Raw genomic sequence first — 24,860 nt, forward strand, 5'->3', positions numbered from 1 at the left:
TTCTTGCCCTACACAATCTATTCTCACGTAACATCCAGGCTTACCTTTATAAAAGCTGGATTAGAGGAAGATTGCCCTTAGAATGAAATATAAGTTCCTTAACACAACATGTCCTCTGCCTGCTTTTCCAGTCTCATACCATGACACTCACTATCATACTCCCTCTGGTCCAAACACACTAGCTTCCTTTCTCTTAAAACTCACCAAGCTTTTTCCCACCTTTGGCCTTGGCCTTTACATACGCTGTTCTCTCTGTCTGAAAAGCGCTTTCCTCTTTTCGCATGACATGCTCCTACTCATCCTACAAGTCTTAAATCCAATGTCACTTACTTCAAGAAGCCTTCCCTGACCACCTACCTAAGTGACCCCATTCATGTTATTATCTATCTAAATGATGAATTACGTAAGTGATATGAATTTTACTATATAAATTATAAATATACATCATACATGATATATCATATATATATCATCCTGATGACTTTTTATAACTCTTACCATAGCCTGTAATTATTTTATTTATTGTTAGTCTCCCCTGACTAAAGTGCCAGTTCTTTGAAAGAGAGACTTTGTCTACCTGGTGCTCATGGGTGGTCACAACATGTTTATAATAACAAAGGATCATAGGCCTGCCTTGTCCACTTCCAGAGCCATTGTAAACTGCACATGGGAGAGTGCAGGTGAAACTGTTAGGTGAATGGTAGCACCCACCAACAACATGAGTGAATACTGAGGGTTCACGCCAGGGCCTCCAGAAAATCCTGGAGTGCAGTAGCTGGGGTTGTCCTGTAGCAGCTTCCTTGGCCATTCCAAAGTAACACTTCTTTCTCTACCTCCTCCTTCATAGATTAAGGCTGGTCTGAAAAGTTTGGGACCCTTCTGTGGAGAGAAAGCCCCAGGACCCATCAACACCCAGAGCCACAGCGTCCAGATCCTGTTCCACAGTGATAACTCGGGCGAGAACCGAGGCTGGAAGCTCTCGTACAGCGCAGCAGGTAACGCAGCAGTCCCTCCCAGGTCACACTTAGCCACAGTGCTCAGCACTCAGGGGAGCCAGGGTGAAGAGGGGTGCTGGCCTGGTGCTCCTCTGGGGACCTGCCAGGACTCCCAACTCTCCCGGTGAGTATCTTGGGGCTCTGCCCAAGGCACATTTGCTTTCCTAACTCAGTTCCCTGTCTATAAAATCGGGGTGGGGGAAGGCAATGATGGTGGGTTTGGACTAGCCTGGTAATTTTCAAAACTTATCATACTTCAGAATCATATAGGGAGCTTAAAACAAAAAACCTTGTTTCTAAATCCCACCCCTTATACTATGATTCATTAGAACTAGAGAGGGCCCTTCCAGTTCCAAACTTCTCTACAGTTGGGCTGTGGACCTGTAGCTCAGAATGTTTCATTAAGGCTGTGGCCTTGAGGCAGAGGGGAAAAGTCAGTGATAAGAAGACCAGAGCTGATCACAACTAATTCACAGTTCATAGGTTCTTGGATTCTGGTCCTGCATGCCTTATCACATTCAGTGTCCAGTTCTGGAGAGAGGGGAGAATAGGATATTAACAAACAAATGTTTGTCTGGGAAAAGCAACAGGGAGCAGTCGAGGCTTGGGAGCCTTGTCAGATTTAGCCTCGTGAAGAGATGACTCAGAGGCATACAATCACAGTCTTGTGTTGGCACTTTGAATGATGGTCTTGGAAAGAAAGAGTGACTGGGGTCATTCTGAGTGGCCCAAGAGGGCAAACTATGCCCAGTTAGTAAAAATTAAAACAATTTTATCTGAAAATTGAAACACTGCTCATTTAATCAGAGAAGTCCATGTATAAAAGGTACAGGTGTGGGAAGTGAGCAAACATACATCTACGAGTGTCTACTCTGGAGAATGTTGTAGAGGAATTGCTAGACAAGGGTTATATTCAATGACATTTAATATTCTTCCAACCCTGAGTTTTAAGGAAATGATCTAGCCAACCACCTCATTTTAAAGTGAAAGCCCTGGGCTGGATGATGACTTGCTCAAGACTTGGCCTTTACATATGCTGTTCCAATCCCTCAAGGCAGTGAGTCCTGGCCCAAACCCTGATGTGACCATTCGACCCAAGAAAAAGGTCTAGAAGTTCCAGGTCTTCCAATTCCAGTTCTGTGGTTTTTCCACCTCCATCAGGCCCCACTTTTTAGGCGCTGATCCACTCCCTACAAGATTTTTCCTATCTTCTCACCTGCTCTCTCTTCATTTGCTCACCACCAGGGAATGACTGCCCAGTGCTACAGCCTCCTGTCCACGGGAAAATCGAGCCCTTGCAAGCCAAGTATTCCTTTAAAGACCAAGTGCTTATCAGCTGTGACACAGGTTACAAAGTGCAAAAGGTACAGTGCCCTGAGTTTGGGAAGGGGAAGACCCAACCAGGGAAATTCTCCATAGCCTCATGGGGAAGATGGGTTTCTAGAACTCATAGTCCTGGCATGGTATTTCCTAGTTTCCCCATAAACCACCAAAATGTTCCAGAAGTTCAAGTCTTCTGAAAATCCAAATCATGTGTCCCAACCTATCTCTGACTTTTGGAAGGGACAGAACACCTTTTATCAGAGGATAGGCTGGTTTGAGTTTCAAAAAACAGGAACTGATACAGCCCTACAATCAGAACTAACAACCTTAGCAAAGTTACCAGGCTTATTTGGTGGAAACTGGAAATGAAGCAAAGAGTTTGTTTTGTTTTTCAATTGTGGAAAATATATATGTAACAAAATATTTGGTATTTCAACAATCTTCATTTGCATTGAAGCAAAGGGTTTAAAGATGGCAGATAGGCACCACCCACTCTCACTCTCTAGAACAATGGTTCTCCAAGGAATTACTGTTTAGCTTAAAAAAAAAAGAAGAAAAAAAAAAAACTTCCAGGCCTCATCTCAGATCAATTTAAGGAGAGAATCACTGGGGCTGGAGACCAAGTATTGGTTTTGGTTTTGTTTTTAATGTTCTCTATGTGAATCTAATTAATGCACAGAAAGAAAAGCTAGAGGACCACTGCTCTAAGTAATGGTCTCAAAGTGTGATCCTTGGATCAGCAGTATCAGTGTCACCTGAGAACTTGCTAGAAATGCAAATTCTTGGGCCTCACACCAGACCTGCTGAATCAGAAAGTCTGGGGGTAGGGCCAGTGATCTGTGTTTTAACATGCCCTCCAGGTGATGCTTGACACTTCCTCAATTTTGAGGACCACTGCGCTGAAAAAGGGGTCAAGGGTGCAGGTTTCCCTTCAGAGACGATTGTCCAATTAATTCCCTTCTTGCACGGCTCCTCCCTCTCTTCAGAGTGTGAGAGGTGACTGTGAGGTCAGCATCTATTTTTTTCTGATCTTCAGGCTTGCACTTGGAGGCCCATGGTAGGAAAATCCCAGTTGAGAACAGCCAGGTTTGGAGCTTAAGCTGGATTCGCTGAGAAACTGCTTGACCTCATATTCGCTTCCTTCTTCTCACAATTTCTTCATGTTTCTTACCAGGATAATGTGGAGATGGACACATTCCAGGTTGAATGTCTGAAGGATGGGTCATGGAGTAACAAAATTCCCATCTGTAAAGGTAAGAAAATCAAATAGGTTGGTTATAAGAATAGAGTTCCCCAGCAACGGTGGGACCTGACCGGAGACCAAGCAAGGTTGAGAACTTGGCAAGATTAATATAAAATGCCTGCTCTGCACGGCCATCCAGAAGTTTTTGTAGTCTCAGCACAGTATTTCCTGGCTTCCTCACAAACCTGTAAAATGTTTCAGAAAATTCAGAAACAGGACTGCAACAGACATGTGAGGGTTGTGCCAGAAAAATCTCCCGATGTCCCTTTCAGTAGTAAGACTTTAAGATTTCAAACAAAATGTCTTGTGAGCCCCACCTGACTTTATAAATATTAATTTTATCTCTGCCCTGCAGAGAGGTTGCCAAACTTCCTTTGCGAATGACATGCTGACCTGTTTGAAACTGTTGTTGTGTGCCATCGAGTTGATTCTGACTCATAGCGACCCTGTAGAACAGAGTAGATTCTGTCCCATAGGGTTTCCAAGGAGTGGTTGGTGGATTCAAACCACTAACCTCTTAGTTAGCAGCCTGATTGAGCTCTTAACCACTTCACTATTAGGGCTCCTGTTTGAAACCAGCTCCAGCAATTGTTCATTCAGGAAACCATTTTGCCATTGGTGCCTAGAACTGAGTGACATTGCCAGTCTCTATGTGGCCATCAGCCACAGCCACCGAATCTTATGGGACAGCTCGAGATTTAATGCTAGGCAGGAAGGGTTGTGGGGTCTCCACCATGCACCCTTGTGGGGTGGGAACACAACTCTGCCCTGGGTCTTGGGACCCAGAGTTCTTGTCTCAGCTCTGTCTGTGACCACAGGCGTTATTCTTAACCTTAATTATGAAATAAAGGATTTGGGCTAATTCTAATATTCTACAATATACGCTGGCAATTTTATAATATTATGTTGTTGTTGTTGTTAGGTGCCATTGAGTCAGTTCCAACTCATAACAACCCTATGTACAACAGAACAAAATGCTGCCCAGTCCTGCACCATCCTCATACTTGTTATACTTGAGCCCATTGTTGTAGCCACTGTGTGAATCCATCTTCCTCTTTTTTGCTGATCCTCTACTTGTAATATTATAGTCCATATAAATGATCTATATGTCTATAAAACCAAAACCAAAGCCATTGCCAATGAGTCGATTTTGACTCATGGGACAGAGTAGAATTGCCACATAGGTTTTCCAAGGAACAGCTGGTGGGTTTGAGCTACTGACCTTTTGGTTAGCAGCCAAGCCCTTAACCACTACGCCACCAGGACTCTGACATGTCTGCAGAGTCCATGTAAATTTGTAAAAATACAAATTTCTAGCCCCCCTAAACCCAGCCAGGTGATTTCAATGCAAGACTTGTAAGGACCACAATTTTAGAAAACTGATCTACAGTAACAGCGTAAAGAAGAGGCATGGTAACAGCAGAAGCTAGGGAAAGAAGAAAGATAGGGAGAGAAGGAGGGAAAGGAGAAAGGAAAGGAAAGAAGGAAGGGAGAGAGAGAAGGAGGGAGGGAGGAAGGGAGGGGGATTTACTTTAGAATGGAGAATTGGAGTCAGGAATTAGGGTTGGTCCCCCCAAGTCATGACTGTTTTGGTAAACTTTGGAGTGGTGCCCTCTTCTTCCTCCTATGGTTCTGATCCAGTAGGGAGAGAGATCACCCTCAACTGCCCAAGGAGGACACTATCATGCAGTTGAGACAAATTCCAGGCAGAACTTAAAAGCAGAATGTTCTTAATTTTTATATAAATGGTGATATATAAGGAGGGCTATTTCCGCCTTCAACTAAGTATTTCATAGACATTTGTGGGACGCCTTTGCAGAGTTCTGTAAGGAGTTCAGATGGAAAAGACAAGGTCTTAGACATCAAGTAACTCCAGTGTCAGCAGAACATCCACATCCTTCAATCCATGGCTGGATGAAGAAGTGCTGTGAATGAGTTCTAAGCAAAGCACAGTGCAGGGAAAAGCAACGAGTCATTTGGAAGAAGAAAGGAAAGGAGGATATGGAGTGCAGAGGACAGAATATGACTTTGGAGTCAGAAAGTTCTAGATTCAAATCCAGACTCTGCCAGTTGGATGCCCCTATGCCATTTACTCTTGGAAACCCTGGTGGTGTAGTAGTTAAGAGCTATGGCTGCTAACCAAAAGGTTGGCAGTTCAAATCCACCAGGAGCTCCTTGGAAACCCTATGGGGCAGTTCTACTCTGTTCTATAGGGTCGCTATGAGTCAGAATCGACTCGATAGCAACGGGTTTTTAGGAAATTTACTCAGCCTTTTTTAGCCTGTTTTCTGCCTTCAAGGTTTTTTTGAGAACTAACTGGGTTTATATATATAACATCCTCATGGAGCACAAGAAATATAGTAAGAGCTCAATAAAAGTTGATTCCAACCCCCTACCACCTTCACTAGGAAGAGGTTTGGTTTATCTCCTTCACACCTTTGGAAGACAGGGAACTTCGATAATAAATTTTCCCTGGTAAAAACGCACTCACATTTTGTTGTGATAGATCAGCTTATACAGTAAAGCACTACATATTTTATGGTACTATCTTATGTGCCTTATGTTAATATACAAAAAAAAAGGAAGAAAGAAAAGCTCCATCATTCTGTAATAAAGAAAAGAGGAATATTTTCCTCCTTAACATGACCTGGTTCTTACGTACTAGTCTGGAGTAGAACTATTAGACTTCCCATTCAGACATACCCTGCATCTTTGCTCATTCACTTAGAGGTATTTAATGAGCAGCTCTCTGTGCCAGGCATGCTGCTAGGTCCTGGCAGAAATGCAAAGACAAAGAAGCCTGAGAGTTCCAAGGGACTGTGAGGAAGGAGGTTGGGAACAGACAAGAAGTGAACAGTGTGAAGTAAAGAAAAGCCCACTGGAGTGAGAGGTAGAAATGTGGGTTCTTGCCCTGGCTCTGCCTCCGTCTTAGTGTGGCAACCCTGGACCAGTCCTGCCCCACTCAGAATGCCATCTGTCAAATGAGGGTTTGGACCAGATGAATGCAAAGGTCCCTCCACAGTCAGAAATTTATACTCTTCATGAGTCAGGGTGTATGACTGGGCAAATTCTCAGTACAAATTCCACAAATCCAAAACTGTCCTTCCCACTGGCTCTACCTAACCTGTGCACTCTTAATCAATTCTGGTGGAGTGATTTCTGTATTTCCTGCATGAACGGTTTCTGCTTTGCTTGCTAATTTTTCTCATTCTCTTCTCTCTTTCCCTCTCTGACTCTCTCGGCTTTCTTTCTCTGTACCATCTGACCCCTCTTTGATCTTCACCACTGTGGCAGGAACCGAAATCGATTTGGAGAGCGAACTCCAGTCAGAGCAAGTGACAGAGTGAATGATGGGACCCCACACAGTACAGACATCCAGGAATGGATCACTCAGAGAGTCTCCAGGGTCCCCGAGCGCCCCCACCCACCCCACTCGGCAAACACCCCATTTGCCATTTCTGTGTGGATTGTAATAGATGCTGAGCAAGGCAACACAATCTCAAGCAGATGAAGCTGCTGCGTGCGTGAGAACTAACTCTCCAGTTGAGGGTCTACGTTACCCGGGAAAATAATGAAAACTCAATGGGGAACTTTTTTTTTTTTTTTTTAATTACTTCTAAGTGGATTGTACTCTTCTCAAAGGACAAATGTCTCCCTGTCCTAGAGACGCTTGTGATTTAATATATAATCATGTGGCCTTAGGCTGACCAGGGTAAAGTGGACGCTGGTTTCTAACTCACTCCACACTCAAAGTTTGAGTAGGCCAGAATGCCTGTGACTTTCTGATTTTGAAGGTTTCTACTTTCCTAACAATCAAGAGTAGGGGAAATTAATTATGACTCAGATAGCGTGGATTTTTGGAGAATCTGGACATTTTCTCATGTCCAGAAGTATCCCTTCCATCCACACCTAACACCAAACCCAAAAAACCAAACCCAGTGCCGTCGAATCGATTCCGACTCATAGTGACCCTATAGGACAGAGTAGAACTGCCCCGTAGAGTTTCCAAGGAGTGCCTGGCGGATTCGAACTGCCGACCCTTTGGTTAGCAGCCGTAGCGCTTAACCACTACACCACCAGGGTCTCCCACACCTAACACAGGGCCTGAAATTCTGTCATCAAAGCAATTTTCCTCCAGGGCTTACAAATTTTTCATTTCTTAAAATTCATTGATTAAAAAATGTTTTCAAGGCTAGGTATCACACTTGAAAGCAGTGGCTCTCAGCTGTGGGGCTATCGGACATCACAGGGTCACAAAACGCAATAAAGAAAGGGCTGTGGAGTGGTGGCCAGCGTGCCGGGAATCTCTGCTTCAGCCTGAACAAAATCGAGATGCACATATCAGAGGACCCTGCACTAAAGTGTGACTGCCCATCTATTCTGGTGATTAAATGGCCACTTGGTGGCAGAATCCTGAAAAAATGGCCAATGATCGAGTCTGGGGATTGAGCATGGAGATGGGGCAGTTACCGAAGACAGGCATCTGTCGAATAAAATATTTTTAAGCCCACAAAGTAGAACAGACATTTGTACCAGGTGTGGTAGAGGGATTCACAACTTAGAGCAGAAGATTTGATATGGGCTTAAATAGTTACACGACCAGGGGGCGTAAGATACATGCCGTCAGACAGGAATGAACAAAGGACCCTGGGAGTAGAGCAAGGAAGCAGCCCTCTCCAGTTAGAAAAATTAGAACAGGCTCTTGAGAAGTGATGTGTGACCCAGGCCCCAGGGTGGCAGGAGCATGGACATGGAGCTGTCCCAGGCAGCGGAATTGCACAAGCCAAGGCCTGAAAGGGGAAGGTAGCAGGCAGTAAGGCAGAACAATGTGGGGTCTGATGATGCAGGATCCCAGGAGCACCAAAGGGAGGGGTGAAATGAGGCTGAGAAAGGGGCTGCAGCCAGATCCCTGGGACCTGAGTGCTGGGTGGGATGATTGTAAGCTGTTCTCTAGGAAGCCCCAGATTGTGGCAAAGTACTGCTCAGGTCAAGAAAAGTATGTCTGAAGGAAAATCCATATCAGCAAGAGATGACAGTGGGGAAGGGGTGTGGGGTGGTACACCCTATCCCAGACTATGAAGAGAAAGGGAGACTATAGAACTGGGGAAGGGAAGGACACTTTGGCTCCAGAGTGTGAAAGTGACTACAAGAAGCATTAAAGGCAGGATGGGGCCCTTTCTAAAGCAAAGAAGATTAACTGAGGAGGCAGGATCTGAGATATAGGATCTCTGAATGGGCCAGACAGAGCTGCTCAAGGCTCCTTAGAAAAGGAAATTGCCTCCAAGTCTCAGAGACTCATGGCTCTTTGCAGGCCACTGTAGACCTGGAAAGAAAGTACACCCCTTTCTCACTCAATATAACTTTTCCACTGTTTCTCATCTTCCCTATAACCAAAAAGTTGACAATTCAAATCCCCCCAGAGGTGCCTCAGAAGAAAGGCCTGGCAATCTACTTCCAAAAGGTCACAGCCACTGAAAAACTCTATAGGTCACAGTTTTACTCTGAAACGCATGAGTTTGCCGTGAGTTGGAATCAACTTGACAGCAACTGATTCGGTTTGGTTTTTATCTGGTTGTAGGACCAACTCCTCAGCAGGCAAGGTTTCTGCTCTAGATGATGGGAAATCAGGTGTTCTACCCAGAAAACATCTACTGGCCAGTGCCAGGGACATAGCAGGCTCTCAGTACCCTCACCGTCTAAACATGCCTGAAACCAACTCTGGGATTCCCCCACTAGGGTTTAGGTTGTTAGGTCTTGAGGGTACTTGAGGCAAATGAACGGCTGGACCCAAGCTGAGGAAAACAAGAGTCAGTCCTACCAAAAGTGAGAACAATATCTAAGTGCCAATCAATAGCATTTCACAAAAGAAGAGGAAATATCTGCTGTGAGTACCGGCAGTATAATAAATTTAAAACTGTTTGTTATCACCTCTTGTTATTCTAGTGTTGACCCTCACACTCTCACCTTACAGAGTATAAATGTGTCTCTGCTTTTCAGTGATCAAAATAAATGAGAATGAGTTGTTTAGGAGGAACAGAGGCCAGGACAAGACATTAGCCACTTTTCTTGGCCTGTGTCTTCCTTGTGGATACAAAAGGTACCTACGTTTACCCCTACCAGGATTCATCCCTCTCCACTCCCCTGAAGTGGCTGGGAAACATCTATATTTTAAGCTAAGCAAATTCTGCTCAATCACAGAAATGAATTTGGGTCTTAAAACCACAATGTCTGAATAGTGTCTCAACGGCAAGCTGTCCCCTCTCTGTTTCCCAGGTTAAATGCAGGAGGAGAAAGTCTGGAAATCCTACTAGGGCTTTGGAATGCTGTCCTCTGAAATTATCAAACGGGCAGCTCATGTCCACCAATAACCAGCTAATACTGAGTATACAAAAAAAATAAATAAATAAAAAACCAAGCCCGCTGCCATTGGGTGGATTCCAACTCCTAATCACCCTATAGGACAGAGTAGAATCGCTCCATAGGGTTTCCAAGGCTGTAACTTTTACAGAAGCAGACTATCACGCCTCTCTTCCGAGGACTCGTTGGTGGGTTCGAACTGCCAATCTTTCAGTTAGCAACCAAGCACTTAACCACTTTGCCACCAGGACTCCGTAATATCATACGTAGGCCATTTTAACAGCCTATACCAGAGTCAAAGAATCATAGAGAAATTCCAGAATTATATAGAGTATAGGCCATTTTGGAGCCCTGATGGCACAGTGGTTAAGAACTCGGTTGCTAACAAAAAGATGGGCAGTTCTAATCCACCAGCCACTCCTTGGAAACCCTATGGGGCAGTTCTACTCTGTACTATTGGGTCACTATGAGTTGGAATTGACTCAACAGCAATGGATTTCGTTTATTGTTGTTCATAGGCCATTTTAACTGGAAAACGGACCCTTGAGAACTGCCAGTTAGGTTTACTAAAAGAGCACTGAGATAGGTCAGGAAGCCTGAGTTCTAGTCCTCGGTCTGGCAGTGGCTTGCTGTGTGGCCTTAAGCCAGTCAGCCTCCTCTCTGGTCTCATCTGTAAAACAAAGAGGATGTTCTAGGTTGCCCACCTTTATGTTCTTTCCAACTGTGAAATCCTGGGGTTTCTCAGTGATTCTTTGACTCTGTTACATCTAAGACTGATGTTTCCTTAAAAATGAATGCCATCCCTAAAGGAGGTGCCTAAGAAGCCACTAGCAAATTGGGTGCTCAGCCTCTGACCTGGCTGGCTCACTCTGGACTCAGTAGAGGACTGAACATGTGGCTCAGTAGAGGACTGATGAGCTCCCCCTAAGACCACCTCTGAGAAGCAGGCATCTTTGGTCTTGTCCTACACTGGGCCTACTGCCAGCCCAAAGGTCCAGCCACCGCCAAGTGGAGAAAACAAGCAGAAGAAGACTAGAAGCTGGTCTATCCCAGCCCCACCTCATACCTTCTGTAGCCAAGTGAGCAGCCCAAGGAGGGCCAACAGGGTGGGGCATGTAATCACGCAGGAGCTGGTTTTTCTCTTTGTTTGGTTTTGGTTTTTTGTGCCAAGCTCCACTGAGAGCACATTAACTGCTTTTACTCAGCATGTGGTTGGGCCTGGAACAACTGAAGATTCCCTGGTTCTTGTCAGCCGGAATTTTCTCGCTGAGCCATGAGCTTCATGCTTGGGCAGAAGAGGCTGAGAGGATTGCATAAGAGAACTGGAAGTGGAGGAAAGGGGCCATGGTGGGGAAGAAACTGGGGTCTACTTAAATCTCAACAGACCTGTGCCTGCCCTGGAGTTGATATCAGGTCAGGTGAGTTGGCCATAGAAGCAGTACCACAGCGGACATGAGACACCCCAAAATCCAGGCCACAGGTGGCTGCACAGGTTGTGCCCTGTGCATCTGGAGTTTTGTGCAGTGCACAACCTGCACATCCATATGAGACAGAGCCCAAGATGGTCCCTAGAGAAAGAGCAAAGGGTATACCCGGAGGGTCTCACTCTTCTTCTCTCTCAGTTGCAGACTGCAGAGCCCCAGCAGAGCTGGAACATGGGCTGATCACCTTCTCCACCAGGAACAACCTCACCACATACAAATCTGAGATTAGGTACTCCTGCCAGCAGCCCTATTACAAGATGCTCCCCAATATCACAGGTGAGCCCTTCATGCTAAACCATCCCACACCCACCTCATGACCCTAGGCCTCAGAGTGAAGCTGGTATCTGAAACAACTGTGAAAAGACTAACTGGTCCTCATTGCCCATGAGCTTGTGTTATTGTGCCCATTTAGAGATTCAAAAACTGAGGCTCGAGCCCCAAACCCAGACCGTTTTTTGTTGTTGTTGTTTTAATTTAAACTAGCGCTGATACTACTGAGTCTAGACTTTGTTGGTGGGTATATAAAGGGGTCATATACAGACACAACTAAGGGGAGAAATGAGAACTCTAAAGGAAGCCTGGGACCTCGCAAGATAACTACATGTTGCCTGAGGCTGAGCTGAGGCCCCAGGGAAAAGGCCAGCATTGCTGCTTCAGCCAGGCTCTGCCTTGGCCTCTGGCCCACAGTAGCATCTGACCAGCCCAGGCCCCTTCGGCAGGCCTGGTGGAACCCTTCCCTCACAGACCTGTTCCCTGATACCCACAAGGGCCCTGGTGTGGTGGGGGCAAGAGAGGTGCAGATAGGCTGTCTCACCAGGTTAGGCCAGCAAAACCCCTGACTCAGATTCCAGCACAGCTGCAGCTGTTTCTGTCCAAACCTCACCCACGCCAGCTGGCAGGGAGACCTCTGACTACCCCAGGGTCTGGACAGCAGCATGAGGACCGGAGGGCAAAGGGCCAGCAACAGCCAGCCTGTTGGCCTCAATGGGGGGTTGGGAGGAATTGGGAGGAAAAACACATGCCCCACCTGTCCCTGCCTGAGGCCCACACCCCCAAGAGTTAGGCTATACAGCACCCAGATTCCCAACACTCACCAACTCACTCACTTACAACAGAGAAGGAACTTTCAGGGAGATGAGAGGGCCTTTCAGATCTGCGGCTACCACATTAGTGCTAAGAAAATTCTCCTAATTTCTCTAGACCTCCAAGTCATTGCTTATCAAAAAGGGGACAGTGACAAAGCACACAGAGTGATGATGAGGCTCAAATGAATTGGGGATACGGAAGTGGCTCATTCAAGAGCATGTTAAGTGGAGAAGGGCGGGGAGCATCTTCGGCACAGATGCCTGGGTGACTAGTCACCAAGAGGTGCCTGCCAGGGGCTGGGCAGTGCAGGGAGGGAGAGGGTAACACTTAGATGGGCAGTTTTGTATGCAGAGCCTCGGGCACCACGCTAAAGAGTTTCGGGTTTATTTCTGAGGACAATGCGGAGCCATTGGAGGCTTTAGCAGATGAGGACATGGTCAGATTTCCGTCTTAGAAAGACTCTGCCGGTTGCCATAGGCAGAGGACTGGCTCAAGAGACCATCTGGAATGTTGCCATGATCCACAACAGAGGAATTATAACCCAGATCTACCTCCTTATGTGCTACAAATCAACAATTTTCTCTCTCTTTCCCCACGATTTTTCACTCTCCCAGGTATATATACCTGTTCTGCCCAAGGCACCTGGACGAACAAAATACTGGGGAGAAAACTGCCCACCTGCCTGCCAGGTACCTCACCCTCCAAGTCTTATACTTCAAGGTCTCCCATCCAAGGCCCCGGGGCCCCAGGATTCTCTAGCTGTTGATGAGGTGGGAGGAGAAGGGAGGGGCTCCCCTTTGGTTATTTTTTTAAGAGCTGTCTTCCGAGAGTCAAAGGTCAGAGAAGCCCAGCGTCACACCTTCTCAAACCAACCTGCCTCTGTATTCGACCTGTTCTATCAAGCCAAGAAGTCTCCTGGTTCCTTTCTTTCTAGTTCTGCTCCCTTCCCACCAAGTTTTTCGTCCAACACAATTTGCGTGAGCACCTATCATGTGCCGGGAGAACCAAGAAAGAGGGCATCCTGTCCTCAAGCACCTACCATGCTAGAGGGGAGATAAACAACATAAGACAAATAATAAGGCAGTGTAAGAAGTTCTTTCCAAAATCAATGTGTTCGTCTTTCTGACTGCAGCCTTCTCTGTGGCTCATCCTCTGGCCCCACTATAAATGGAACAAGAATGTTGTGGTAACAGGAAGTGTCACTGCGCAACCGACTCCAGCGATATTTTGTGGATATCTGCTTTAGCATTGAGAGCATAGACAGCTCACACCGCAATCACAATGCATCCATAGGTTCACATCTACCCATTAGAAAATTACAGCCTCAAAATGCAGAGTTTAACAAATAACCCACACACACACACAAAAAACTTGATATTCACAACACAGTAATTTACGCTTAAAAAAACAAACAAAAATAGCAGTGATTGAAAGGTACAACCATTCAAGACAGCACTGAGGAGCACAGATAACTAAGTGTCCGTCCTGGTTCTAACTTTCCGCACATCCGCGTGAACAGCAGGAGCTCTGCAGTATGGTTAAGCTTGGGGTGGCATTTTACTGAATCAGAGTGTAGGCTAAACTGAGATACTGAGGTAGTATATTATTTTAACGGGACATTTTAGCAACTTTGATAATTCACTCAGTGGACTTCTAGTTGTGAGATAAGACATTAAAAGGAAAGGCTACGGCATTGTAGACTGTCAATCATTAAGGACTAAAGAAAGTTTTATGATTTGGGAGTAGGTTCTTCACCCTCACAGGTACCATGGGATCCTACTAAGAGGGAAGTAACTTACATGGGGAGCTCCTGGGTGGTGCAAACAGTTAACATGTTCAACTGCTAACCAAAAGGTTGGAGGTTCAAGTCCACCCAGAGGCACCTCAGAAGAAAAGCCTGCTGTTCTATTTCTGAAAAATCAGCCATTGAAAACCCTATGAGCACAGTTCTACTCTGACACACATGGGGTTGCCATGAGTCAGGGTCAACTGAACAGCAACTGATAACTATACATGATTGCACAGGAGTAGTGGGTTGAGAAACAATTAGGGTGACTTCAATAAGACGTCTTTATGCCTGAGAAGGAACTCTTCAGGAGGTGGAGCAGGGGAAAAGCCATCCCACCCACCATCTGTTGATCCCCATCATCTCAGTTAGGCTTAGCCAGGAGCACACCCAAGTAGTACAGATTGTGAAGCCTCAGAGAAAATGGGTAATGGGGAGCTGAGGCAAACTGAAGGGCACAGGTCTGGCTAAAGGCATTCAAATTCCCATTTTGCTAAAATACTACATGGACCAAAAAAAAAAAAAAAAAAAACACTGTGGGTGGATTCCATCCTGGCCAGAAATGTTGTGATCTCCAATGGGGAAGATGTACCAGGCTGGGAGGCAGAGGCCTGGGTCCTAGTCCTGCTGCTGGCACTTTCTTTCATCTTTGATAAGTAATCTCACCTCTCTGGGGCTAGGATTCACACCTCAGAAAAGAGGGAGCAAGCCAAGGTGATCCATAGTATTTTACAATGCTTAGTGATCGTCAGAAACGCTGGTGGCATAGTGGTAAAGTGCTACAGCTGCTAACCAAAAGCTCAGCAGTTCAAATCCACCAGGTGCTCCTTGGAAACTCTGTGGGGCAGTTCTACTCTGTCCTATAGGGTCGCCATGAGTCGGAATCAGCTCAATGGCAATGGGTTTGGTTTTTTGGTTTCGGTTTAGTGATCATCATGGAAACCCTGATCGCTTAGTGGTTAAGTGCTATGGCTGCTAACCAAAAGGCTGGCAGTTCAAATCCACCAGGTGCTCCTTGGAAACTCTATGGAGCAGCTCTACTCTGTCCTATAGGGTCGCTATGAGCTGGAATCGACTTGATGGCAACAGATTTGGTTTGGAGTGATCATCGTCTTCTATATTCGTACAAAGCATCTTGGGTACAGTGAGTCATGAAGCTCTTCAACATCTGTGTATTAAGCAGAGCATTGGTGTATCGTTGGGCCAAGCCAGAGATTTCTAAATTCTCTCCTCCTAAACACCAAGACTGAACTTCAGTAGAGCCATTTCATCTAGCATCATAATGTCCATCCTTCCAAGGGTCCTTCTAAGTAAATATTATTTGTTCCTTTATTTTAGAGATGTGAACACTAAGGGTCAGGGAAGTGTAGTGATTTGTTCAAGGCTAGACCAGGAAGTTAGGAGTAAAGCAGAAAGGTGAACCCAAGATTTTGATAGCAACACAAGCAATGCTGAGCAACTTATTTCAAATGTTATGAGAGCCATTCTTTGACTCTGACCATGCTTTATGCCATGCTCATGAACCCATAATTCCAGGATATCATATTTTTGTTCTAAGGGCCCTTCCTGTATTCTAGAGCTCAAATCTGGCTTCAGCATGGACAAGGCTATAACATGCCTAGAAGATTCCTTTACCCAGGAAAGGCTGAGTAGGAATGGCAGCAACCAATGATTGCACCATTTAAATGAGCTCTCCCAAAGGCTTGTTGCACCATTCAACACCTTGAAATGACAAAAAAGTACATCAAGAACGTTAGTGGAGAAAATGAAGGCTAGAGTCAAAGAAACGGTTTCCAGTTCTGACTCTGCCACTTATGACTTTGGGCAAATCACTTGCCTTTTGCAAAACTGTTGCTCCATCTGTAAATCATCTGTTCACTAAGGTTCCTCTAGCTCCAACATGCTGTGATCTGGGGTGTGTCCCTGGTACTTTGGTTAAAGGAAGGCACCAATCAGCCCTGGCTTCATCATGACCATGGATTTGAGCCACAGGCCTGTTCCTCACCACATGATAGCCTTTCAGCACTAAATGAGTTGTTATGCAGAACCAGCCACAGGTCTTCCTTGAGATGTTGCCTTGTACACTGCTGCTTGTAAGTGGGAAGTCAGGCCTGCTCTCAACTTTGGAAGGTCAGGCCACGGAGAATTAGCAAAGGCCAGCTCATATGTGACCAGAAGCAAATGACAGGGAGCCCCAGAATCACATAAGAAGCATTTGGCATCAGAAAGAAGAACATCTGAAAGTCATTAGGTGGCTGAAAGTCTGACCGCCCAAATTTGCCACGAAAATTCAACTGCTCCTTTCTCTACAAAGAATTGGTGAGATCATCCAGGGCCAAGGAGTGTAGCCTGACTATTTGCAAACAGGAGGAGGCCCACACTCACACCAGAATCACCTCTCAGACCTGAGCACCCTGCCTGGGAAGGGTCCATATGAGCTTGTTCTTAGCCATTAGGAGCCAGTGCTGAAGACCCTCCACTCATGGGCCAGAGGCATTTGGCTGCAGAAGGCTGGTGGTGCATGTGCATGCTCGGGGTTCAACTCAGTGGAATGAAGTTTTCACAGAATTTTCTCCTTCTCCTGAAGGTACTTCAGGGCTCCTGGGTGCAATGATGTGTGGCCCAGAGCAGGGTCCATGCATCATTGCTCATAGATTATGCCACCTTTTCCCAAACTTCAATACCCTGGGCCTTAATTCCACAGTGGCCAAGGACCATCAACTCATAGCATGAGTCCCTTAGGCCAGAAAAGAAAAAGTTTGAGGGCCCATGACCATAATCTTTATATGTCATGAGGTAGCATGGATATAGAACAAGACATTGATCTTAGAATCTGGTTAAACTCCTGCTACTCAACCTACTGGAGTCCCTGAATGGTGCAATTAACATGCTTGGCTACTAACTGAAAAATTGGTGGTTCAAGCCCACCCAAAGGCATCTCAGTGATCTACTTCTAAAAAATCAGCCAATGAAAACCGTGTAGAATGCAGTTCTACTCTGACACACATGGGGTTGTCATGAGTCAGAATGGACTCCATGACAACTGTTTGTTTTTGTCTTGTTTTGTTTTGTTTTAACTCAACCTACTAGCCATGTAACCTTGGGCTAGTCACTTAGCCCCCAGAGACTTTTGCCCACCTATAAAATGGAGGTCAGGAGGAAAATAAAAAGTTTTCAAAGCTTAGATATGAAGAAAAAGGAGTGCTTTTCTGTAAAGAAGCAAGTAGACTTGTTCTAAATGCCCTTAGAAAGCAGAACCAGGACCATGGGTGGGTATTATGGGAGGGTCATTTTCCTTATGATGAAGAAGAACTTCCTTTAGAGCCAGAGTCGTCACTCAGTGGAACAGTGCAAAGTAAAAATCAAAGGAATTTAGAATTTTAAGGACCCTTGGAGATCATCCTAACCAGCTTCTTTATTTCACAGATCAAAATTTGAAATCCAGAGAGGAAAAGTGACTCACTCAGAGTCAGACAGGAAATAGGAGAGAAAAGCCAGGTCAAGTCCCCAGGGATCTTAGCTTCTAGTCCAGTGTTTACTGTGACCTACTAGACAGTCTTTTAGGTTCCTTCCATTTCTCAAATTCCATGATCTAAAGTTTTTAGATGTTTTCTAAGTGCCCACAAAGTGGACCACTTCTGGGAAAAGAAGGGAAGAAGTGACCACAGCTAGAGATTGTTGTTGTGTGCCACAGAATCAATTCCAACTCATAGCAGCCCTATAGGACAGAGTAGAACTGCCCCACAGGGTTTCCAATGAGCAGCTGGTGGATTTGAACTGCCAGCCTTTTGGTTAGCAGCCTGAGCTCTTAACCACTTCACCACCAGGGCTCCTTACAGCTAGAGATAAGCTTGGCTAAAAATGTTCCAGGCCAAAAATGATCTAGGTCAGATGGTTCAAGATGAAGTTGACTCAAGCATGAAATGGTCTAGTCCATGAATGGTCTGACTACAGATGGGCCAGACTGGTCTAAGACAGACATTGAAAATGACCCCAGGCAGAGCTCTCCCAGGCTGACGTGTCCCGGGCAGGGTAGTGTCCCATGGTGGCATAATCTATAGTGGGTGAGAAGTGAATTTCCTATAGTGGCTGTTGTTTTACAGCTGACCTGACCAGTCTGTCTCTCCTCCCCACCCTTCCTTTTCCTTGCAGCATGCGGTCAGCCCTCCCGCTCATTACCAAACCTGGTCAAGCGGATCATCGGGGGCCGAAATGCTGAGCCTGGCCTCTTCCCCTGGCAGGCCCTGATAGTGGTGGAGGACACCTCCAGGGTGCCAAATGACAAGTGGTTTGGGAGCGGGGCCCTGGTCTCTGAGTCCTGGATCCTCACAGCAGCCCATGTGCTGCGCTCCCAGCGCAGAGACAACACTGTGACCCCAGTCTCCAAGGAGCACATCACTGTCTACCTGGGCCTGCACGACGTGCGGGACAAGTCGGGGGCTGTCAACAGCTCAGCAGCCCGTGTGGTGCTCCATCCAGACTTCAACATCCAGAACTACAACCATGACATAGCTCTGGTGCAGCTGCAGGAGCCGGTGCCCCTGGGACCCCACGTCATGCCCATCTGCCTGCCGATGCCCGAGCCTGAGGGCCCAGCGCCCTACATTCTGGGCCTGGTAGCCGGCTGGGGCATCTCCAATCCTAATGTGACAGTGGATGAGATCATCAGCAGCGGCACACGGACCTTGTCCGATGTCTTACAGTATGTCAAGTTACCAGTGGTGCCACATGCTGAGTGCAAAACCAGCTATGAGTCCCGCTCAGGCAACTACAGCGTCACGGAGAACATGTTCTGTGCTGGTTACTATGAGGGCGGCAAGGACACCTGCCTTGGGGATAGCGGCGGGGCCTTCATTGTCCTCGATGACTTAACCCAGCGCTGGGTGGCCCAAGGCCTGGTGTCCTGGGGGGGCCCTGAAGAATGTGGCAGCAAACAGGTCTATGGGGTCTACACCAAGGTCTCCAACTATGTAGACTGGGTGTGGGAGCAGATGGGCTCCCAGCAGGGTCTTGGGGAGCTCCAGGTGGAGCGGTGAGCTAAATTCTGTCCACAGGGCCTGCTGGCCTTACCCCAGCCCCGAGTGAGGCTGTACTACACACTCCCAACAGCACACTCCACGTTACTCACCAGACCAAAGGGAATGGAACATACTGGCCCCACGGGCCTCCCATCCTCCCAAGACAGCCCCCAGAGCCCCTGAGAGACAGCAGTGTGGTATAGGAGGAAGGCTCTGGACAACAGGCCTGGGAGAGTGACCCTGGGTGTGTGAACCTGGGCAAGTCCCTCTCCCCTCTGGGCCTTGCTCTCCCCACCAACACGATGAAGGGATTAGACCAGCTGACCTCTGGGTCAGTTCCAACACTCCTCTCCAGGCCACACTTGACCCTGGTGGCCTTACTCACTCCTGATCACTTATCAAATCCATTGGTCCCACTATTGATGTGACTGAGACTTGGACCTGATTACTAGAAAATGTGTCCTTATGTTGAGCTAAACTCCATGTCCAAGTATTTCCTAGCTCTGCCTTCTGGGCCTATGCCATGTCTAGTCCCTCTTCTAGAAGAAAACTGGCCCAGTATCAATAGACAGGGGTCATACACTCAGAGCCCCCACTTCTCCTAGTTTAATGTCTTAGAGCACTTTCATCCCTGGGGGTTCTCTCCCAAAGTCTACTTGCAGTCCAAGCCTTACCCCTTATGTACACCCCATTAAAGAAATTTCAAGGGCAAACAGAAAGCTGGAAAGGTTTGTGGAAACCGAGAATAGCAGTGGAAGGCTCCCTAAGCCCCTTCAGTTCCTGCTGTCACTCAGAACACACCATTAGGCCCATATCTCACTCTCAAATACCAGCTAACAACATTGGGAACCAACACCTGCTGCCTCAGACAAGCACAAAGCAACCTTCCTGCCTTAAAATGTATTCTCTGAAAAGGCTACCTAAACCACAGCCCAGATGTGGGACTCAGCCAGTAGCTTTAAAAAGAAGCCCCATGCTGGGCCCCACGCTGCTTCTGGGCAGGAACACAAAAGAAAGGGTGGATTGAGGACACTGGGAGTCACAGGAATCCTGCCAGACCATCCAGCACTCCTTGGCCTGAGCTCAGCAGAGAATCCACCCAGCAGATGTTCAGAGGGATCCACTCCTCCAGTTTCCAAGGGGCCCAAGGGAAGCAGAGACCCAACCATGAAAGGCAGTGAATAGTGACAAAGAACCAAGAATCCTGGGTTGTAGACCCAGCTCTGCCCTACTGGCTGTATAGCCTTTGACTTTACCACTCTGGGCCACAGTTTCTCCATCTGTAAAGGGAAGACGTCGGATTCCTCTGAGGTTCCTTCCAGCTCCACTATTCCGTGTCTCCCCGGGAACTTCTGGTTGGCCTTCACAGCACTGATTATCCTCCTTCTCCCGGGAGATCTCTTCCCTGAGGATTCTGCATCAGAGAAATAGCTCAGCCAGAGACGCCCTGAGGAGGGATTCCAAGAGAACAGTTGGGAAATATCCGCTTTTCCAATTGATTCATCAACACACACTCCCATGTCTAGGATCGGCACATGCTGTATTTTGTATACTTTATATCGCTGCTTCACTGCTCGGTGAGGTGCTTCTGCGCTCTGTTACTCTTCTCAGGGGTCTAAAGTGGAAATAAACCCTCTGTGGATAACCAACAGCCTTGATTTTGGGTTATTGTTGTTCTTTTGTACCTTTTCGAGAGAAACTGTCCCTTCATTAAGCCAAAATTTCCCCACGACAGGAGAAGTACAACTTTTGGCAGCTAAACATCATCCGAGAAGGAGTGAGGAGGAAAGGAGTTTTGTTACTGAGATGTTTTTTTCTCAGAGGCTGTATGTTCCTTCATTGACTTGCCTGCCATTTGAGTCCTTGACTTCACAGAGGTCAAACTAGCATGCAAGACCAGGTCGTGTGCATGTAAGTCTTACACAAGCAAAAGAAGTTACATATCACAAAAGGAGTAGAGTTTAAGTATTATGGGAATTTAAAGGAAGGGAAAGATTTCACATAGCTGGAAGGGATAGGAATAACTTTGAAGAGAAGCTTCAGAAGACATGCTGGGAGATAAGAGAGAAGGCATAGTGGATAAAGGTATAAAAGCAGGAAAGCGTTCTATGATTGGAGTAGCTGAATGAGAACAGTGGGAGTAGGGGAGAGTAGAAGAGTCTAGGAAGCCATTGTATATTTGAACTCTGTCATGCATCTAGTGATTCTTTAACTTTGGAGTCTATCAGGATCTCCTGGGCCTCACCCATTGGAAACTCTGAACCAGTAGGCCTGTAGGGTGGGCAAAAACAAAAAACCAAACCCATTGCCGTCAAGTCGATTCCAACTCATAGTGATCCTATAGGACAGAGTAGAACTATCCCATAGAGTTTCCAAGGACCGCCTGGTGGATTCAAACTGCCAATCTTTTGGCTAGCAGCCATAGCACTTAACCACTACGCCACCAGTGTTTCCAATCTTTATTAGCCAACAAGGGTGGGATTTGAAGCCATGCGTTCACAGCACAATGGATTAGCAATCCATCGTCTTAATCACTTGGCCACCTTGTCAGGTTGAGGGCGGGGAGTGGTTTATAAAGTGGAAGGGGAAGGGACCAAAGTTGGAAGAACAGCTAGGAGGCTACTGCAACAGTCCTGCTGAGAGATGGTGAAGACCCACCAGATCTAGGCTGCAACAGTGCAGACAGAAAAGACAGGAGGGGAGTTTAAAAACATGTGGTACATTCAGCAAGGAGCCCTGGTGGCACAACAGTTAAGCGTATGGCTGCTAACCAAAAAGTTGGTGGTTTAAACCCATCCAGTGGCTCCATGAGAGAAAGACCTGGCGATCCGCTTGTCTAAAGATTACAGCCTAGAAAACCCTATTGGGGCAGCTCTACTGTGCCACATGGGTTGCTATGAGTCAGAATTGACTGGATGGCACCCAACAATAATAGTATACAGGGCGTGGCACACAGGCATCACATGAAACAATGCAAGGGCAGAGCATAGAAGTTACCAGCCTGACTTGATAGTGAGGGCTCTGCCTGGGATGTGGTCATGGCTCATCTTTGTTTGGGGTTTGCATCATAATGAAAATGTCTTGCTTTTTACACTATTGTGAACTAAAAAAAAAAAGAAACCTTAAATTATGCTTTATACTTTATATGTAGCTGGCTTCAAAGGTTATCATGTCTCATGCCCTATTATACTTCATATTTTTATTTTTCTCTGGATATTTGGACCTTAAAGTGTAACTATTGAGACACTGAGGTGTCATGAAGTTATATGGAGGGAGCATTGTGATATGGAGTAAAAACCAAAAAAAAATTTTTTAAAAACCTGTTGCCAAACAAGTAGATTCCAACTCATAGCAACCCTATAGGACAGAGTAGAATCGCCCCACAGGGTTTCCGAGGAGTGACCGGTGCATTCAAACTGCTGACCTTTCAGTTAGCAGCTGAGCTCTTAACCACCGCATCACCAGGGCTCCGTGATATGGAGTAGGTGAACTCCTTACTCTCTGGTACTTCTGGTAATTTATTACGAGCTCAGTGACCCATTGAACATAAAGTTGGAAGAAAGGGGGGGACAACAAGGATATGGTTATTGTAGACATTAATTAAGAGACATCTGGAATAACAAAGGGGAAGGGTGGAAACTGGGACTTGCTTTCACTGTGTCTGAAGAGTTTATAAGCTATTCAGCTGGAGATGTAAGCAGGCAGTAAGGAATACGGGTCTAAATTTCAGAGGAACGTGCAGATGTAGAAACATTGACTTGAAACCCATCAGGGCTTAGGTGGTCCGAAGGCATGAAAGTGGATGATATCATCTAACAGAAGTTCACAGAAAAGAAAAGACACCAAGAACTGAACAAGGGAAATAACAGGCATAGACTGTATGGACAGAAAAAGACAAAAAAAGGGAAACACGAAAGACAAAAAAAAGTCAGAAACTCAAGAAAAGAAGTACTTCAGAATCCAAGGAAGGAAAAATTTCAAGAGGGATGAAGAGAAGAGGCCAGTTGAATGTGTCCAGGCCATAAATTCCCCAAGGACGAGGACCAAGTCTCTACTGTCAGCTCTGAGGGAAGATCTGGAAGCAGGTCCCACGCTTGTGTTTAACGTCTCTTGTACCTCTCTCCCTCTTTCTCAAGACTCCTCCTTCCGTCCAGGAAGTGCTTTTATCGCCTTTCTGGGAGACAGAAAATGGCCCAGAGTCTGCATCCTTTCTTTTCCATGGCTTAGAGTAAAAATTATACACCCAGTTCTCAAGGTTTTGCTTCCTTGAAACCTGCAAATCTTTTTAAAAATTGTTATTATTTTCCTTTTATTGAAGTAAAATTTACATAACATAAAATTAGTTATTTTAAAGTGAACAACTTAGTGCCATTTAGTACATTCACAATGCTGTGCAACTACCATGTCTATCTAATTCCAAAACATTTCCATCACCCCAAACAAAAACAACATACCTGTTAAGGAGTTGTTCCCACCCTCCTCCTCCCCCGCAACCCCTGGCAACCAGCAATCTGCTTTCTGTCTGTATGGATTTACCTGTTCCGGATATTTCATATAAAAGTGCTTGTTGGCCATTTGTATATCTTTGGAGAAATGTCTCTCCAAGTCATTTGCTCAATTTTTTTCTTTTTGTTGAGTTGTGAGAGTTCTTTATATATCCAAGATACTAGACACCTATCAGTTATATTATTCTCAAATATTTTATACCATTTTGTAGCTTGTCTTTTCACTTTCTTGATTATGTCCTTTGATATACAAAACTTTTTTTTTTTTTTATGAAGTCAAATTTGTCTTTTTTTTTCTTTCTTTCATTGCTTATGCTTCTGGTGTCATATCTAAGAATTCATTTTCAAATCCAAGGCCATAAAGATTCATCTCTATATTTTCTTTCAAAAGTTTTATAGTTTTAGTGCTTATATTTAGGTTGTTGATCCACTTGGAGTTATTTTTTGTATACGGTGTGAGGTAGGTGTCCAACTTTATTCTTCTGTATATGAATATTCAGTTGTTTCAGCACCATTTGTTGAAGAGACTATTTTTTTTTTCCACTCTTGTTGAAAGTAAATTGGCCATGGATGTATGAGCTTATTTCTGGATTCTCAATTCTATCCCATTAGTCTGTATGTCCATCCTTAGGCCAGTACCACACTGGTTTGATTACTGTAGGGTTGTAGTAAGTTTTGAAATCAGAAAGGTAAAACCTCCAACTTTGTTCTTCTTTGTCAATATTGTTTTGGCCATTTGGAGCCACTTCCAATTCCATATGAACTTGAGGATCATCTCTTCCATTTCTTCACAAAAAAGGCTCTTGGAATTTTGGTAGAAATTGCACTGAATCTGTATATAGCTTTGGGTAGTATTGCCATGTCAAAAATATTGTCTTCCAGTCTATGAGCATGAGATGTCTTTCCTTTTCTTTAGGTCTTCTTGAAATTTCAGCACAATTTTACAGTTTTCAGTATAAAAGTCTTTCACTTGCTTAGTTAAATTTATTCCTATGTATTTTGTTTGAATGCTATTATAAATGGAATTGTTTTCTTAATTTCCCTTCTGGATAGTTCATTGTAG

At 45.6% G+C, this 24,860-nt stretch overlaps 1 protein-coding gene across 3 annotated transcripts in view; it reads left to right on the forward strand.

Annotated features, from left to right (window-relative positions):
* Positions 1-24,860, forward strand: part of MASP1 (MBL associated serine protease 1) — a 76,258-nt gene that overhangs the window by 39,449 nt on the left and 11,949 nt on the right. For 2 of the 3 annotated variants that reach the window (XM_010592836.3, XM_023551592.2), the window contains 6 exons: positions 848-995; positions 2,241-2,359; positions 3,493-3,571; positions 11,541-11,678; positions 13,103-13,177; positions 18,427-20,821. In XM_010592836.3, the coding sequence (XP_010591138.1) occupies positions 848-995; positions 2,241-2,359; positions 3,493-3,571; positions 11,541-11,678; positions 13,103-13,177; positions 18,427-19,310 (1,443 nt within the window). In that variant the 3' untranslated portion in view covers positions 19,311-20,821. Of the gene's footprint in view, positions 1-847; positions 996-2,240; positions 2,360-3,492; positions 3,572-11,540; positions 11,679-13,102; positions 13,178-18,426; positions 20,822-24,860 lie in introns of those variants that run through there. The other variant, XM_023551595.2, reaches the window with a different exon arrangement.

Source organism: Loxodonta africana, chromosome 1 (genome assembly GCF_030014295.1).
Source record: "Loxodonta africana isolate mLoxAfr1 chromosome 1, mLoxAfr1.hap2, whole genome shotgun sequence".
Taxonomy (NCBI): Eukaryota; Metazoa; Chordata; class Mammalia; order Proboscidea; family Elephantidae; genus Loxodonta; species Loxodonta africana.